An 18,486-nucleotide genomic window follows, 5' to 3' on the forward strand; every position below is an offset into this window, starting at 1 on the left:
ATATAAATAAGGATATATTGATTGCTAATTAATATTATAAAAATAAGAATATATTAAATTCGCCCTAGCCGTTCTAACTCGTATAATAGTAAAAATTTGTAATTACTTACTAACCATGGTAGACTTAAATATCATTCACATTGTGAACTACAAATAGCAAATGTCAACTGATAATAAAAAAGTTAAAAAGAAAATCCATAACTAAAATACGTTATGTAAAAAGAAAATGAACTTTAATCACTTAGGGTCCATTGTATTTTTTAATACATTGACTTTAGTCAATGGTCAAAACATTGACTATGATATATCCTTTCCTTCATTGCTAAAAGGTTTTAACAAGCAACTTTTAAATGTTTGTATCTAAAAATATTAATACACATTAACTACAGTATTAATTTCCTTTTTTTTAAAACGCGTTTAAAATTTATTGACATTTAATGTGTATGAAAACCATTAACTAAAATATATCATTCATTCATACAATAAAACTTATAAAATTAATACATATTAATATATATATATATATATATATATATATATGAGAAATCAATAATTTATTTTTGGTTAAAAAGGAAAATATAGAAATTAAGAAGTTTAACAATTGATAATATATAATTTTCCAATGTATAAAAAAAACAATTGATAATATAAAGAGCCATTAATTATTAATTAGTATTATCTTTTTTTGAAATTTAATTAGTATTATCATTAATACACAAATCAATGCAATGCAATTTTATCATATATATAATCCGTGATTAAGGAATTAGCATAAAAATACACAATAATTGCAAATTAGTATTTTCATTAATATACAGCTGAATGCAATTTTACTAATTAAGGAAATCAAAGAAAAATTCTCATTAAATAAATAAGTAAACAAAAGATATAAATTCAGACAAAAGTATGCACATCACATTAATATAAAAGCATACCAATAATAACACATTATGACGATTGGTAAATAGCTGCATTTCTTTAACATTCTCAAAATTGTCATTACATGTAAAATTAAGAATCAAATTCTAATAAAAAAAAGAATCAAATTTAATATTTGTTTTGATTTGTTTTATTATTACACATTTCTTAATCAAATCTTGCTACCTAAAATTACTTAGAAGGAAGGAAAACATAAAGACAAACACACCTGTAAAGATAAGTAATTAAGTAATATTATATCATAGTATTAATTAATTATTAATTATTAAACCAGAAGTAGAAGAAGACAAAAAGAAAAGAAAAGAAAAGATTTGAGTTTTCCTTCTTCCTTTCTGCCTGGATTGGTTGTTTTCTTGTCTACGTGTCATGAAAAGAAGTGCGTCTTGCTGGTGGTAAAAGGCCTAAAGCTGAATACACCCACCCAAAGCCAGTCCCAGCCTAACTGTTGTTGTGACTTGTTGTTGAAGAACCAAGAAGATGGTGCAAGCACGTAAAGAAGGTTCTCTTCTCTACCCAATTTGCTTCTTAAGCTTGCGTGCTCACTCAAGAAACCACAAAAGTAAGTTGATACTATTAGTAGCACCCCACTCATCATTTGACTTCGCACTTCACTCCCTCTCTATTTACAAACCAAATTAACACTCGATCACTTTATATTTATAGAATGAATAATTTGATTCTCATATAGTATTAATATATAGGAGTAGACTAGATGAATGATGAGGAGTTTAAAGGCTTAGGAATATTTATATCTTTTTAAACATAGTGGATGGTGACGATAAGTAAGAAGTTGATGTATTTGGGTTTTCTCCTTTTATAGTTAACTGTGAATGCTTATTAATATTATATAAATAAGGATATATTGATTGCTAATTAATATTATAAAAATAAGAATATATTAAATTCGCCCTAGCCGTTTTAACTCGTATAATAGTAAAAATTTGTAATTACTTACTAACCATGGTAGACTTAAATATCATTCACATTGTGAACTACAAATAGCAAATGTCAACTGATAATAAAAAAGTTAAAAAGAAAATCCATAACTAAAATACGTTATGTAAAAAGAAAATGAACTTTAATCACTTAGGGTCCATTGTATTTTTTAATACATTGACTTTAGTCAATGGTCAAAACATTGACTATGATATATCCTTTCCTTCATTGCTAAAAGGTTTTAACAAGCAACTTTTAAATGTTTGTATCTAAAAATATTAATACACATTAACTACAGTATTAATTTCCTTTTTTTTTAAAACGCGTTTAAAATTTATTGACATTTAATGTGTATGAAAACCATTAACTAAAATATATCATTCATTCATACAATAAAACTTATTAAAAAGAGTGTTTCTTGATTTTTTTAACTTGCTATTAATACAGTTAATCAATAATTAAACGTATATGATAATTTATAAATAAATCAATGATAAATTGTTTCAAATAAATAATTAACTTTGTCAATGTTTCAGATCTACATATCCCAGATGATCAATTGCAAAATTTGTGTTTGGCTGAGATAGAAAAAATACTTCAACGTAATGGCAAATCTCTAAAGGACCATAGTTGTCTGCCCTATCCTATCTTTGATGATTTGGAACAGTTTCAAAATAAGTTCATAGTAGATGAGCTTAACTACAACAAACAAGAAATGACAGCTAAACACACATCATATCTAACACTGATGACAGCAGAACAAAAGGGTGTATATGACAACATAATGCAGTCGGTGTTGTCTGATAGTGGCGGATTTTTCTTTTTGTATGGATATGGAGGAACTGGCAAAACATTCGTCTGGAATACTTTATCTGCAGCCATTCGTTCAATGGGTATGATTGTTCTGAATGTTGCTTCAAGTGGAATTGCTTATTTGTTATTACCAGGCGGAAGAACAGCACATTCTAGATTTTGCATTCCATTGCAGACCGATGAAACAACAACTTGCAACATCAAACAAGGTAGTTTAAGGGCAAATTTACTCATGCGTGCAAAATTGATCATTTGGGATGAAGCTCCTATATTAAATAGGAATTGTTTTGAGGCACTTGATAGAACATTGCGCGACATCATGAGACAGGAGGATGAAAGCAACATGGACAAGCCATTTGGCGGTAAAGTTGTAGTACTTGGTGGTGATTTCAGACAAATTCTTCCTGTCATTCCAAAAGGTGGAAGACAAGACATAGTATCTGCTACAGTCAATTCTTCTGATCTTTGGAAACACTGTAAAGTTTTAAAGCTCACTAGAAACATGAGATTAGGCACAGCAAGTTCATCAGAGCATGCAACAGAAATAAAAGAATTTGCTGATTGGATTCTCAAAATTGGTGATGGTGATTTCGATTCAAATGAGCGTGGTGAATCAAATATTGAAATTCCGGAAGATCTTTTGATACAAGATAGTGAAAATCCACTTCTTGATCTGGTTGGTTTTGCATATCCCAATTTATTGCAGAACATGACAACTGAAAAGTTTTTGGAAGAACGATGCATATTGTGCCCTACATTGGAATTTGTTGAGAAGGTTAACGATTTTATGCTTGATTTACTTCCTGGTAATACAACAGAGTACTTAAGCTCTGATACCACTTGCAAATCTGATGAAGACACTGCACTAGAGTCAGAGTGGTTTACTACAGAGTTCTTAAATGATATTACATGCTCCGGAATACCAAATCACAAAATAACATTGAAGGAAGGTGCTCCGATAATGCTTTTAAGAAATATAGCAGCAGGTTTATGCAATGGAACACGACTAATAGTGGCTGATCTTGGAACAAATGTCATAAAAGCCACTGTAATAACTGGAACCAACATTGGAGAAGACATTTTTATTCCAAGAATGGACATGGTTCCATCTGACTCAGGTTACCCGTTTAAGTTTGAAAGACGTCAGTTTCCGATCAGTTTGTGCTTTGCAATGACTATAAATAAAAGTCAAGGTCAGTCATTATCCCACGTTGGCCTATATCTTTCTCGCCCTGTATTCACACATGGTCAGCTGTACGTTGCTCTCTCCAGGGTAAGATCAAGAAAAGGACTCAAATTATTAGTGCTGGATGAGGAAGAAAAAGTGACAAGCACTACAAAGAACGTAGTTTACCGAGAAGTATTTGAAAATATATGAAATTGTATTTACCTTTTTTAAAGTCTGTAATCAATTTTTTTATTTTAGTTTCATAAGCATAATAAATTACAGTTTGGTGCTATTAATTTTTTTTTTCACCGTTTGTACCGTGATATAAAAAAAATTAACATATTAGATGGGTACATTTTCAACGCAATAATTTTGAAGATAATTTTTTTTGTACTGGAAGCAGATATAACGTGAATGTGGGAATTATGAATTTTCAAAACTAAGTGGTAGCTATTATGGAATTAGGCCCGAACGAGTAATTATTATGGAATTATGAGTTGATTTTTTTATTCAAAATTCAAATTGTTAATTAATACGGCATTAAATTGTTAAACTATCCCAAATGTCAAGCCTAATATTATGCACTATTTAATGAGAAAATAGTTTTTAATGCGATTAAAGAATTTAATTTATACAATAAATCGGTATTATGAGTTGTTTTTTTTTTCAAAATTCAAATTTTCATTTAAACCAGCATTAAATATTTTAATTATCCCAAATGTCATGCCTAATATTATGCATTATTTAATAAGAAAATCATTTTTAATTCGAGTAAATAATTTATTTTATACAATAAATGGCTATTATGAGTTGATTTTTTTTCCAACATTCAAATTGTCATTTAATACGACATTATTCTCGATTATTTATCCCAAATATCACGCCTAATATTATGCATCATTAATGAGAAAATCGTTTTTTAATTCGATTAAATAATTAATTCTGCTCGATAAATGGCTATTATAAATTGTTTTATTTTTTCAAAAATCAAATTGTCATTTAATACGACTTTAAATTGTTTGATTATCCAAAATATCAAGCCTAATATTATGCATTATTAATGAGAAAATCATTTATTAATTTGATTAAATAATTTATTTTAAACCAAATTACTTTGACCTTATGCATTAAACTTCGTTAATCCCATTAATTTTCATTTGTTTTTGACACAACAAAAATCTCTACTAATAAAGCTTTATAAATAAATCCATACAATACATACAATGTGCCTTCTTCATTTCACAAATTTTTTCTCTGCGTTTTAAACCTTTAGCTCACAGCAACAAGTTCCCCTTTAGCCCCTAATGAATTTCACTGTCACTTCTGCTCCATCTACAGCAATGTTTGATGATCAAGAGTTCAGTTTTGCAATCAAAGAAGCCAGTGAATTCATTAACAAAGAACAACATTCAGGATATGATTTAACCTGTCTATTTGCTTCCCTGTTGTTCACAAATACTATGAACAACCCATATCACGTATGGAATAACACTTGGACACTATTGGCTAAAGGAATCGAACAAGAATATCCCAGAAATCATAAGAAACTAGGTATGATTCAAACTTTCTTATACTTTTATCTACTGCTTTCTGAAATTAATTTAATCTATTGTCATCTTTTACAGAATCCATAATAGAAGAGTCTGCCCTGAAGAAACTCTGTCTTCTAAAAATTGACAATCATCTGCAGTCTAATGGAAGGTCTCTGAAAGAATTTACATGTTTCTCACATGTAGATTTTACCGAAGTAATTCAGTTCACTAACTAATTTATTCTATTGTCGAAAATAAGAAGGATCACACCAATATCTATGTCCGCACCAATAGAAATAAAATGACTAAGTGTACTCAAGATTTCAATTTTGACGACATTATTAAATATGCTTCGGCATACAAATTTTTGTTATTGTTATTATCGGTTTCCTTTGTACTTTACTGTACTACATTTATTCTACATGTAATAGATGGTGAAATTTCCGTTTATAATTTGCTATATTCTAAAATATTGTTAAAAATATTTACCCATTGCTGAACAACATTACAATCATTTAATATTGATTATTTTAGCATATTACTGATTGTAATATTATAAAATAGTAATACACTCGGTTATTGAATTATAAATTGAACGGGGGAATTTATACTATGAATTTTAAATTATAAGACAATCATAATAGAAAAATAATATTAATAAACGTTTCTTTTATAATTTAATTAAGTTTGAAAGTGTTAAAAAAATAATAGCCATAAATTGTTATGAATATTCAAAATTTATACGCTGCAATAACGAGATATTGTAAAATAAGGCATCACTAACAAAAAGTTTTATCTGCATTAAATACACAGTTAACCCTTAAAAATATATTTCATTATTTAAATTTAAAAATTCATTACACAATTAAATGTATTTTCTTAATAACAAAGATTTAATCATAAAACATTATTTACGTTTAAAAAAATGAATAAGTAACGTGTATAATGATTTTTATCAACATTAACTTTTAGTCAACAAATAATAACGAGCACTTATGATTTTTAGCATTTACAAAAACAAAATTTAATTATAGGTGTTTTTCAACCGTTAATTTGTATACAAAATGTGGATTTAATTCTTGACTTTTTGTTTTAAATTTTCAGTAGTAAAAAATAGAAAATAAAATTATTGTTATTTAAATACTTTCAATTTCATTAAAGTACGTAATTATGTTTAAAAAAAAGCGAGTTAACTATAATAAAACTATTTTTTAATTACTCTTATTGCGTAAAAAAATTAATAAACATCATTTATTATAAATATTTTAAATTTATTGCATTGATAACGATTTAATGCAAATAAAATAAATTAATACAACAAATAATAAAAATATAAATTATTAATAATGCATTCATTACATTCAAATAGTTTTAAAATTTATCCTTTAAACATATCTGACATTAATTTCGTTGACTGATACTTAAAAATCAATGACACAATAATTTTTTTCCTTAAATACCTTGAATTAATTATTTAATTTTATTAACCCAAATAAGCTGCTAAAATTACATGAATTAATCATATGTATAAAGAAAATATAATAAATACATTTAAAAAAAACGTTTTACTTCATCATCATTAACGTGTAATTAAACCTAATTATTCGGTTTTCAGTGCACTATTATTAAGATACATTTAAAAAATAAAAAACGCATTTAATTGTAAAAATATAAGCATGGGGAAAAAAATCAAAAAATCAACACACCAAAAATTTGAATTCAAAATCATAACTAATGTCGAAAAAAAGAAGAAATTAAATGACAAGCCTCCATTCAAAGCGAATCTCCCGTTAATAATGCAAATTATTCTGCTTTAAATCTGCATTATCAAACAATATCATGAAATATTAAATGTTATTATGAAGATTGAAAAAAAAATGAATAAAAAGACTTGATTAGCAATTAAGTATTTAAACACAAATAAAATATAACGTCCGTTTTCAAAAACGCACATAAAGTCATAATGTTAAAAAGTCATAATTATTAATCATAATTTGAGGAATAATAAATCAAAACTGGAAACAAAAAAAATGGAAAAAAAGTAGCAGCGCATCATTTGAAAGCAACCGATATATATATAGATATATACTTCCTTGCTCATAAAATAACACCAATCTCTTCTCCACCGCAACACACGGTAATCTGCCATTTTCTTCGAAGTAATAACATCATGAATCGTCGCATCAGCACTCTTGATGAAATAAATCCTACCACTCATAACTGGAAAGTTGTTGTCAGAGTCATTAGGGTGTGGAATACAGAAGACGAAGGAGAAGGAAATCACCCATCAACCTATAATCTGTTGTTGATGGATCGAAAGGTTAGTAACAAAAAAACCTCGACTTTTAAATCAAATATCCTGACATAGTTTACTTTTCTTCATAGGCTTACATTCATATCAACCTTCAACATTTGTAGGGTCATACTATACATGCTGAGTGCTGGCTAACCAATTCAGAACGTCATTAAAAAAAAATCAATGAAGGATTAGTATACAGCTTTGCACATTTTTTCGTATGGCATAATTTCCAAGGTTTAAGTTCATCTAGGCACCAATATAAATTACACTTGCTGAATAGTACAAGGATATTAAAATATGATCAAAGTATGGTTCCTTTCCGTGAGTTGAAGTTTGACAACATGCATGATGTTCTTAACGATGATTTCAATGAGAGGTATTTGGTTGGTAAGTAAATCCCTTGATTTAAATAATTTCACTCATGTTATCACTTGCAAGCATTTACGTTAACATTAAAATAGATGTCATGGGGGAAATTACACACGTCGGAAACTACCATGGATATGAGCGGAACGGAGTATCGACTGATATTAGAGACATTGAAATCGAATCTCAAGGGTAAGCTTCCTTTTACCATATAAACTGGGTAAAAAAAGTATTTTTACTATTTCAAAAAATAAGTAAGTGCGATTTATTGATTATTTTTGCAGGAAAAAAATTAAATGTTTGTTATACGGAGAATTCGTCAAAAATCTAGATGCAGTTCTAAGTGGAGAAGATAACAAACATGTCGTTGTTATCATATTACTGGGAGCAGTAACAAGGCATCAAGGTACAAGGTTCAATTTTTTTGTAATTTCTAAAATAAACTTCTCTATAAAACACTAACATGTCCAATATGTAAATAACATCTGACCACTAAAAAAATTGGCAGGTGAAAATCAGTTAACTACTGGGTTAAATTGCACAACAGTCATGTTCAATCCTAACATTCATGAAGCGGTTTGCTACAGAGACAGGTTAGTTTGTAAAAATTATTGAATAATCGTTTCAACAACTTTAAACGACAATTCAAACTAATAATTATTTTTTTCAGGTTATTTGAGTGTGACGCGGTTCAAACACAGGTAATGAATGTCCTTCTAGAAAGCTTCAAAGCTACTGAAGAAGATGAGTTTCTAAAATTATTTCCACGGACAAACCTCGAAAATTTGGCCGCGTGTAAATCGGTATGTTTTTCTCCTTATATTTTAAATAAATAAGTTCAGTTATATTTATAAAAAATAAATTCAGTTACATGTACAAAAAAATAAAACATTGCCTCTAATAAACGATCATTATATTGACGTTCAAAAAAAAATCATTATATATGATTAATTTTAATTTCAATCATTAATGGAATCATTAACAATACAATTAGCGTGGATATAAATATAGAAACAATGAATAAAAAATAAAAAAATTATTTAATGGTATTAACAATCACCTTTTAAAAACTTTTATCAATGCATTAAAAGCGTTCTTTTAAATTTTCTGGTTATAAAATACATTAAATGTTAATTAATTTAAAAAACTATTATATTCCTATCCTATTTAAAATACAAAATAATGAAGCTCAACTATTTAACAGTTTTAAATACATATGTTAATAATTATTTCATTAAAAAAATTATACCGGTATTACCTTTTTGCTTTTATAAAGAACCTAATTAGTATACTTAATTGCGTTTTTTAATGCTGATATTTTTTTAAACTGATAAATACATTAGGTAGAAAATTCCATTACTATTATGAATAAAACAGTATCAGTAAACTTATTTAATATTTTTTTTTCACATTAGATTTTATCTAAATAATAACATCTAAACCTACTAAAATACATTCATAATAGAAAAAACATGTCATTGATTAGGTACATTTAAATGTATTAAATATACATATGTTATTATCATTGTTAATATTAGAAAAATTTGTATCTACAACAAAATTTTAAAGCACAGATTCATTACTGCAGCGGACAATATTCATTGTGTATGCTACGATTGAGAAAATTGTGAACACAGATGATTGGTATTATCATGATTGCAAATGTCACACAGCAGCATACTCTGACGGATCACAATATTTTTGTCCAACATGTAACAAACACGTAACTCCTACCATACGGTAAACTCCATTTTGAATAAATAATTACTTTGCTCAATAAAGAGTACATTTAATTTAAGTATTGATGTTTGCCTAAGGTACAAGCTGTTGATGAATGTTGCTGACAATACTGGATCTGCAACTATGACAATTTTTGATCGCGATGGTATTTCTCTGATCAACAAAAAGAGCAATGAAATTTTGGATGATATGAAAAAGGTAAACATATACATTTAAAAATAATTACTTTTAAATTGACAAATTAAATCATAAATATTAATTTAATTCAATTTATTTTAAATCCATTGTAGAACGGCTGCATGGAACACCCCCCAAAAGAAATTGGTGATTTAATTCACAAGGAAATTCTTTTCAAGGTCGAAGGGAAGGATAGATTCGGAAAGTGGTTCAAGTCGGCATTTAATGTGCTCAAAATTTGCATGGACCCAGAAATAATTTCAAAATTCAAGTCAAATTTACAAGTGCAGATATGATGAAGAAGATCAATGTGGGGAAGATTTAGAACCATTCCCTTTATGTTGCGTACACATAAATAGCGATTGTGCTAAACGTTTCTTTATATTTGTTTATCTGCATTGACAATTCATACTTTTTTTTGGGTATATTGACCTCAGTGGTCAATTTGAATCATTTTGCCAGTTTTTTAATTTTTCGTATATTGACCACGTTCTTCAAATTTTCAATGAATCATTGTTTGTTTGAAAATATCAATGTAGATACACATATATATATATATATATATATATACTTGAATGCTCATAATTGCCAAATGTGTGGGAATTCTAGAGAGAAGTACTCCTCCTTCTCTCTAGGCAAAGGTAATCTTATCAGGGGTACAGAACCATGGAGATTGAACATGAAGGCTGGTTCATCAACGGAAGAACTGGTTGGTGGCGCGAGGAATCGACCTGCTCCTCTGTTTGTGGATGGTCTACTCGAAAATATTACATATTCCATGGTGAGAAAATGCTTCTCAAGGTTTGGTTTGGTTGAGGGTATCTACGTACAAAGGGAGAAGAAGCAAAACAGAAGAACCAAATTTGGATTCGTACGCTATGTCATGAAGGTGGATGCGGATACAGCTTTGAAGGAGCTGAATGGCAGCATACTTAATGGTGCAAGATTATCAGTGGAATATTCAAAATTCCCCCTTAATTCCAAGAGGAATATTTCAGAGAATAGACATTCCCAGAAGATTGATATCTCTGAGAGAGCAGAATGTCCCTCGAGGCAAGAATGGAGACCCAAACATGATTTTGACCCACCTTTGGAGGAAACTTTTAACGCCGAATGCTGTTACTCAACAAAAAAGGAAGACAGGGATAGAGTGCAGAGAATGGCGGTGGCTTCTCCTCGAGGAGTAAGGAATATAGAATTATTGCAGAATTTTCTAAAAGCCAGAGGAGCAGCCTGCACGAAAGTAAAGCCGATGGGGGTCAATGAAGTAGTTCTGGAATTTGTCAATAGAGAGGAGATGCTCTCTTTTCTTCGCAGCGGTGGTGATTTCTTGGCCCATAAATTCGAGTGGATTACAGAGGCTACAAAAATGTCACAACCTATGAGACATTTCTTCTGGGTAAAGCTTAGAAATGTCCCCCTCATTGCTTGGAATGTGGATTTTTTCAGGGAGGTTGCAGGGATATTTGGTTCGTTAATTCAACTTGATGAAGACACTGAGCTACACCAACGGTATGATGTTGCACGTTTACTAATTGCTTCCTCGGTGCCAAGGATTCAAAGTTCTGCGATTTGCATCAAAGTAGATGGGATCCCGTCTAAGATATCGTTGGAGATGGATTCGTGTTCCAGATCAGAAGAATTCCCCACCTCTTCGGAGAATCACAGCCACTCACCGTCATCACAAAAGGGTAAGGTAGGGGAAGAGGCTTCCGACGAGAACTTTGTCGGAGAAACAGAGGATGAGGACCCTGACCTTACCTCTGAGATGTCTGACAAGTCTTCCTCAGTGCTAAACGACAATGAGGTGGCCCAGGTTTTGGAGGACGATAGCTTTGACTTACAGAGCATTGAGGATGTAGTTTCACCATTCTTGGATAATTGCAGGAAACCTTTTTTAGAGGACAGAGGTTGGGTGCTTCATTGGGGTAACAATTTGAAATTGGTTTTCAGAGAAACGGGGGTGAGGCTCGATGTAACCTACACTGGTCTGAGGGACTACCTGTTATTAGCTCAGGGGCTTCTGCACAATCCTGGGATGGAAAATTGGCTTAGGTCAACTCTGCTAGCAAAAAGGGGGGCTGATGAGAACAATGGCTTTTTGATAGTGTTAACGGACATGAATAATAAGGACTTGGGCCTCAGGGTCTTAAGTGATGTGAGGCCCAGTCTAGAAAATAACCCTCTTTTTTTGTCTGGTGGGGACGTTTTGGATGATGGGCGAAACGAAGTGGACGGGTCGACCCGTTCTCCGAACCCAAACGCTGCTCCAAATCTGCATTTTGACAGTTCTGATGTCGCTTTTCTTCCATCATCGGAGACCCTTGCTTCCCCAATTTCTCCAACACCGACAACCCTGATTTCTTCTGCCCCTAACTCCTCTTCTTCCCCGCGCCCCAGGGGAAGACCCAAGGGGAGCAAAACCAAGCGTGCCAAAGGATCAGTTTTTGGACGGTCCACCGATGCTGCTGCGACTGTCGAGGTGACGCCATCGACGTTGGAAGCTACTGATTTCAACCAACTGGCGGTGCTACCCACTGAATTTAAGGATCCGATGGGTGTCATGACAAGAGCCAGAAGTGCACTATTAATGGGGAAAAGGCTGGGTTTGGTATTTGATTGTAGTGATGATTGTGCTCTGAATGGTATCGCTTCACAAATCTTGGCCAGGAGATTGGCTTCCTAGCGGTGGTGGTGTGGTGCGTGGGTATGGGCAGTGGACTGGGCGAGCCCCTAGAGGGGCAACGCCCAGCATGTATCTCGCCCTGAGGCAGGGCCCTGGCCTTCAGATAGGCCTTGACCTCGGAGGCCCAATTGGCCCAATAGGTAGTACCCAAGCTCTATAAATAGGGGGTAGTTATCAAGTGTAAGGGACTTTTGGCTCATTTGATGAAATAACACTCGAAATTCAGCACTCTCTCTCTCATTCTGATTCTACCTCTAGGTACTATACCTCTCTTCAATGTTCACTCCCAGAACATTTGGCGCCGTCTGTGGGGATCGAACCCACGACCACGTAAACTTTCTACTCCCATTCACGTGGATTGATTGTGCATGAAGTTCCCTCTGATTGTGATTAGGCAATTCTCTGGTTTTCTGATTTTGATTCTGTGACTAGTGATTGGTTTTCCGATCGAGTTTGCATCGTTTCTGGTTTGGATGGAGACTCGACGCAGGAGGCAACATCATTCACCAATGCGACAGCGGATTTCGCCGCCTCGGCGGCCTCATCGTGTGGTCCTGGATTCTCCGGTACAAACGACATGAGTACAATCGCCTTCTCCTTCTCCATCACCTCCTGTACCACCACCTCCTCCATCGCCTTCACAGGTGGGATCTCTGGAGCGCTCACCAGAGAATTCACCTGCTCCGGAACAACAACCGGCGGTGACACAGGAGCAATGGCGCCATTTGATGCGCAGCATTGGCAACATCCAGCAGCGGAATGAGCGTCTACAGGCTCAGTTAGATTTCTACCGTCGCGAGCAGCGAGATGATGGAAGCAGAGAAGCAGATTCCGTGGCTGAGTTCCGTCCGTTCTCGGAAGATGTCGAGAGTGTGGCGATTCCGGATAACACGAAAACGTTAGTTCTGGATTCTTACAGCGGAGATTCCGATCCGAAGGATCATCTTCTGTATTTTAATACGAAGATGGTGATAATTGCGGCGTCAGATGCGGTGAAGTGCAGGATGTTTCCATCGACGTTCAAATCGACGGCGATGGTGTGGTTCACAACTTTGCCGCGCGGATCGATTTCAAATTTCAGAGACTTCTCATCCAAGTTTCTAGTGCAATTCTCGGCGAATAAGAATCAGCCGGTGACGATCAACGACCTATATAATATTCGCCAGCAAGAAGAAGAATCACTGAAAGAGTACATGGCAAGGTACAGCGCAGCGTCGGTCAAGGTTGAGGACGAGGAGCCTCGAGCTTGTGCTTTAGCATTTAAAAACGGTTTGCTACCGGGAGGGTTGAACAGCAAATTGACACGTAAGCCGGCGCGTTCGATGGAGGAGATGCGTGCTCGCGCCAGCACTTATATTCTTGATGAGGAGGACGACGCTTTCAAAAGAAAGCGCGCGAAGTTGGAAAAGGGCGACACGTCGCCCAAGCAGCGATAAAAGGAGGAGTTTCAGATCGGTGGCAAGGCGGAGGGGAAAGAACAAGGTGCGTTCACGAGAGAATGACAGATCGAGATTCAGCGTGAAGGCGCATCCAGCGATGGCAGATCGGAGCAACACGGTTCAGACCGACAATGAAGAACGTCAACAGAGGTGAAGCTTCAGATCGAGGAAGCATGTAGGCAAGGGAGAGCAGATCGGTAATGACGAAGAAAAGAACAAAGGCGAGGAATCTGTCCAGAGCACAATACATGAGGAGCAGAGCCAATCCCGAGACGTTGGAATTCTGGCGGGCACGTTTTTGCTTTGGCGGGCACGTGTTGAAGTTAGGCGGTGAGCAAATCCTGGCGAGCACGTTTGCTTTGGCGAGCACGTGTTGGCTTTGGCGAGCACGTTTTGAAGGTAGGCGGCGAGCTAGAGTTGTTGGCGATGGAGTTCGACAGCGAGAGAATGTCGTTGGCATTGGAATCTAGCAAGCACGTTTTACTCCGGCGGCGGAATTCTGGTGGGCACGTTTTGTTTTGGCCATGGAAGTTTGGCGAGTAAAGCGTTGCTATGGTTAAGATCGCTGGCCAACAAATTTTCCAATTCCTTCAAACTTTTCCTCCATCTTTCATTTGATTTCCTTCTCAGTTGTTGTATTTCCTAATTTTCTTATTTTGAAGTTGGTATTAGAAGTTATATTGTCTTCACTGGTTTTGATTCAGACAGAGAGGAGCAAATCAGATCAAAGAGAAAGAGTGGGTGAATTGAGGCACACCATTAAAGTTTTGTGAAACTTGGAAGACTCTTCCATAAGCGGTTTGTTATTGGGTGGGACAAGCTCCTGATGGCGCGATTTAGTTACAAAGTGAAACAAGTTTCACGATGAACTAAATTAGCCCCGGAAAAGCCCACGTAACAACCGGATTCATTGGCGATGTGTGGGGTACAAATTGCCCATTCTACTGAGCACCGCTTTGGTAATCCAACTGGCCATTGGAACCCAAAGCACTTTGAGTCCCGAAAAGGGACGATCACACCAAGGGTGGCGACCTACCGCTAGGGTGGTGACCTCATGCCAAAGGGTGGCGACCAAACGCTATGGGTGGCGACCTGTAAGACTCAGTTTTTAGACACACAAAATTCGCCAAAAGGGTGGCGACCTCACGCTCAGGGTGGCGACCTACCGCAAGAGGGTCGCGACCTACCGCAAGAGGATGGCGACCTACCGCTAAAGGGTCGCGACCTACCGCCAAAAATGAGGGTAGCGACCTACCGCAAAATGGTGGCGACCTACCGCAAGAGGGTCGCGACCTACCGCAAGAGGGTCGCGACCTACCGCCAAAAATGAGGGTAGCGACCTACCGCAAAATGGTGGCGGCCTTACGCTGAGAGTGGCGAGCAAGTCAAACTAATTTCTTATAAGGCTAAAGCAAGATGGCGATGACGATGCGGCGGCGACTAAAAAATGTACGGCGGAAGCATTCCAACATGATTTACAAAATATCCAACGGCGATATAAAAAGCTATGGCGAAGGGTTGCTTAAACATAGACGAATGGCGGAAAAGTACACTACAAGGTGACAGTAAAAGCTAAAGTAATGTTAAAATTACATTATTCATTGTTTTCTTTCTCCTGTTCTTCTTCTTCCTCTTCTTCTTCAGTCGCTGTCCAGAGGTGTTGGTCAATCAGGGGAGGATCGTCGGGACCAACCAGTCCTTCGGCGGTTATTTCTTTCATTACTCCCATGGCGCTAAAGTCAAAGTTCGGGTACAAATGTTGGGCCTGATCTTTGGCGAGGTAGAAACCGCGCTCGCGGTTGTCAAGGACGATGTCAGCGGCTTGTTCCCTCGCCTCAGTGGCTTTGGCCTTCTCCGTCGCCAGCTCGTCCTCTAGACTTTTGATCTTTGCCAGTTGGGAAGCAATCTCAGCATCTTTCGTGGCGAGGGCCTCGGCATGAGTTTCGGTCGCTTTCTTGATCTCCTCGGACGTAGCCTGCATCACCGCCTCCATGTCAGATTTCGCCAAGGCCAAAGACTCCGCAGACTTTTTCTCTTGCTCCGCCAACGCCTTTTTCACTAACTCCAGCTCAGCGCGCAGTATGGCAAGCTCTGACTCCTTAGCAATCAGCGCCTCGCCTCGGGCGATCAAGTCCTTCTCAGCTTGCTCTTTTTCCTTCTTGCAAGCTTGAAGGCTTGCATCAAGCTCATCTGCTTCTTCCTTCATCAGCGCCAGCTGATCCTCCAGCTCGCCGATTTTAATCCCCGCCGTGCCAATCATCTTGTCGGCATAGACTTTGTCTTTTCCTGCCTGCGTCGCCAGTTTGTCGAAACGCTTTTCCCAAGCAGCGGCGGCTTCTTGATGCTTAGCACTTTCGGCCTTCAACCGCTCAGCTTCAACGTTGGCGGCATTGAACTTCTCAAACGTGTGAGCAAAGATGCACCCAGCGCGTAGGAGGCAAGCAAGAGTCTCCTCCTTGGTGTCATTCAGGCCCCGACTCAAAACTTCTTTTTCTATGACGTCACGGTTGAGACCAGCAAGTAAGAATTCTGAGGGTTCAATGGCGTTGGGGAGCATATTATAATAGCTTGAAGAACCGACCTCGGGAGCAGGGGCTTGTTCAATTTGAGCCGCTTCAGAGGTAGTGGCAGCGCCAGGACAGGATTTTTCCCCTTGATGAGGCGGGGAAGGCATGGAGCCCGCATCATGTGTTGAGGGCGGGCTAGGAGGCGCATCTTGGCGAGGGGGAGACTTTGGGGTTTCATTTTCTTTTTCCTTCTCTCCAATAGGAGTGTCGGAAGACGCAGCAGCTTTTGTGGCGTTAACGCCGGCGGAGGCGGCTGTGGCGCCAACAGAGGACTCAGCGGCAACAGCAGCGGTCGCACCGGCGGACGCAGGAGTAGAAGCTGGTACGGCGGTTGGCTCGGTAGCTGCGGCGACGGAGGCTTCAGCGACATTTTTGCCTTTAGGCGCAGCAGCAGTGGTGGGCTGAGCGCCAGGGTTGGATGTGCCGGCGCCGGAGGAGGCTTTGGCCAATCTTCTCCTCTTAGGAGCTTTGGTGCTCTCGGCTTGGTTCTCAGCACCGCCCCGTTTTTTCGCGTCGCCCTCAGTGTTGAATTTTGGGGAAAAGCGAGCCATTCTCCTCTCGCGGGCCTTCAGGAGCTCGGCGTTCGTGAAATTCATATCTTCTGTAACAATAAAAAAAACGATCAGTGACAACATAGGAGTCGAGAAAGGAAATGTCAATAATAAAAGTGAGCTATGGGCAACCTAAGTATTTGGGAGTTCTTGAGAGGTCAGCGCCCTCAAGGACTGTTGTGCAGTCAAGGATGGGAAGTGGGGCAAGGAGATTAAGAAAGGCTTTATCGTTGGCGGACAAGGATTCCTCTGAAGGATCGGTGATCCCGTTGGGCTTCTCCGTCCAGTAAAGAGGAAAGAGGGCGGTCCCGTCTCTGAGGGTGAATGCCTCTGGGTAGGCGGGATGAACCGCCACACGGAAGTACTTTCGTGCGAAGGAGGACTTCGCGTTACTTTTGTGAGGATGCAAACACTTCCGGCCGGCTCGGGCCTTCAAGGAAATCCATCCTTTGTTTTTGATGGACTTGGGGTCGACGTCGTAAAGGTAGAAGAAACTGGTGGGGGATGGGGCGATGCCGACAGCGGCGCTTAGGATTTCAAAACATCGAATGAAAGCCCAGGCGTTAGGGTGGAGTTGACAGGGAGCCGCGTTGATGTCGCGGAGGACGGTTTGGACAAAGGGCGAGAAAGGAAGCCTGATTCCAAGCTCGCTAAACATGTATTCGTACGCAAAGAAAAAATGGGATCTCTTTACGTCGCCGTCTGGCTTGTGAAGCCAGGGGCGATCCCCGGGACTGCAAACCCAGATCCTGAGTTTGGCGTTAAACTCATCGTCATTGGACAAGCCACCCAGGGAGTTCACGAATTGCACAATGGGATCGCTGTCTTGAAAGATGGAAGGTTGATCTATAGCCTCGTGTTTGAGGGCTACTTGGACTGGAAGGGGCAGAGTGGCGTAGGTTTTTAGTCGGTGAGCTGGGATCTCCGGAACCTCTAAACGGAGGCCGCCGGCAGCGGTGGAGTCAGGGTCGCTTTCGGAGGAGGAAGAAGAGTGATTAGGGGAGGTAGGGTTTGAAGCCATTTTTAGAAGACAGTGAAGTGAAAGAAAGGAAAAGATAAGTATGTGTGCGATGTAAAGATAAGGACAGTGGGACTCACCGGAGTAGGATGTGAAGAGTGGGTAGCGGAAAGGGTGATAAGCGACGGCTCCGGAGCGGAAGTGGACAGAGGGAGTTTGGTAAGCGATTAGGGAAGTAAAGAGGGGTCTCGGAAAGGGATGACAGTGGGGAAGAAGGGTTTTTATAGGAGAAGGGGAGAAGCTGGAAGGGTGACG

At 37.3% G+C, this 18,486-nt stretch overlaps 2 protein-coding genes across 2 annotated transcripts; both read left to right on the plus strand.

The window, feature by feature from the left end:
• Positions 1 to 1,416: 1,416 nt before the first annotated feature.
• Positions 1,417 to 4,066, plus strand: LOC130743884 (uncharacterized). Its single transcript, XM_057596102.1, has 2 exons — positions 1,417 to 1,498; positions 2,412 to 4,066. Exons 1-2 carry the CDS (start codon positions 1,417 to 1,419, stop codon positions 4,064 to 4,066), a joined length of 1,737 nt encoding a protein of 578 aa, XP_057452085.1.
• Positions 4,067 to 7,995: 3,929 nt separating this feature from the next.
• On the plus strand, positions 7,996 to 10,266 carry LOC130743885 (uncharacterized). The gene is made up of 8 exons (XM_057596103.1): positions 7,996 to 8,074; positions 8,149 to 8,245; positions 8,338 to 8,459; positions 8,562 to 8,646; positions 8,724 to 8,856; positions 9,642 to 9,697; positions 9,871 to 9,991; positions 10,084 to 10,266. Exons 1-8 carry the CDS (start codon positions 7,996 to 7,998, stop codon positions 10,264 to 10,266), a joined length of 876 nt encoding a protein of 291 aa, XP_057452086.1.
• Positions 10,267 to 18,486: the final 8,220 nt, after the last annotated feature.

The sequence above is a fragment of the Lotus japonicus genome, chromosome 3 (genome assembly GCF_012489685.1).
Source record: "Lotus japonicus ecotype B-129 chromosome 3, LjGifu_v1.2".
Classification (NCBI taxonomy): Eukaryota; Viridiplantae; Streptophyta; class Magnoliopsida; order Fabales; family Fabaceae; genus Lotus; species Lotus japonicus.

Excerpts from the sequence above, each read along its gene's own strand:
- LOC130743885 (XM_057596103.1), top strand. The coding sequence starts at position 7,996 with ATGGTTCCTTTCCGTGAGTTGAAGTTTGACAACATGCATGATGTTCTT. Across the intron at positions 8,075-8,148 it reads CAATGAGAGGTATTTGGTTG|ATGTCATGGGGGAAATTACA; the intron begins GTAAGTAAATCC and ends ACATTAAAATAG. Across the intron at positions 8,460-8,561 it reads AGCAGTAACAAGGCATCAAG|GTGAAAATCAGTTAACTACT; the intron begins GTACAAGGTTCA and ends AAAAATTGGCAG.
- LOC130743884 (XM_057596102.1), top strand. The coding sequence starts at position 1,417 with ATGGTGCAAGCACGTAAAGAAGGTTCTCTTCTCTACCCAATTTGCTTC. Across the intron at positions 1,499-2,411 it reads TCACTCAAGAAACCACAAAA|ATCTACATATCCCAGATGAT; the intron begins GTAAGTTGATAC and ends TCAATGTTTCAG.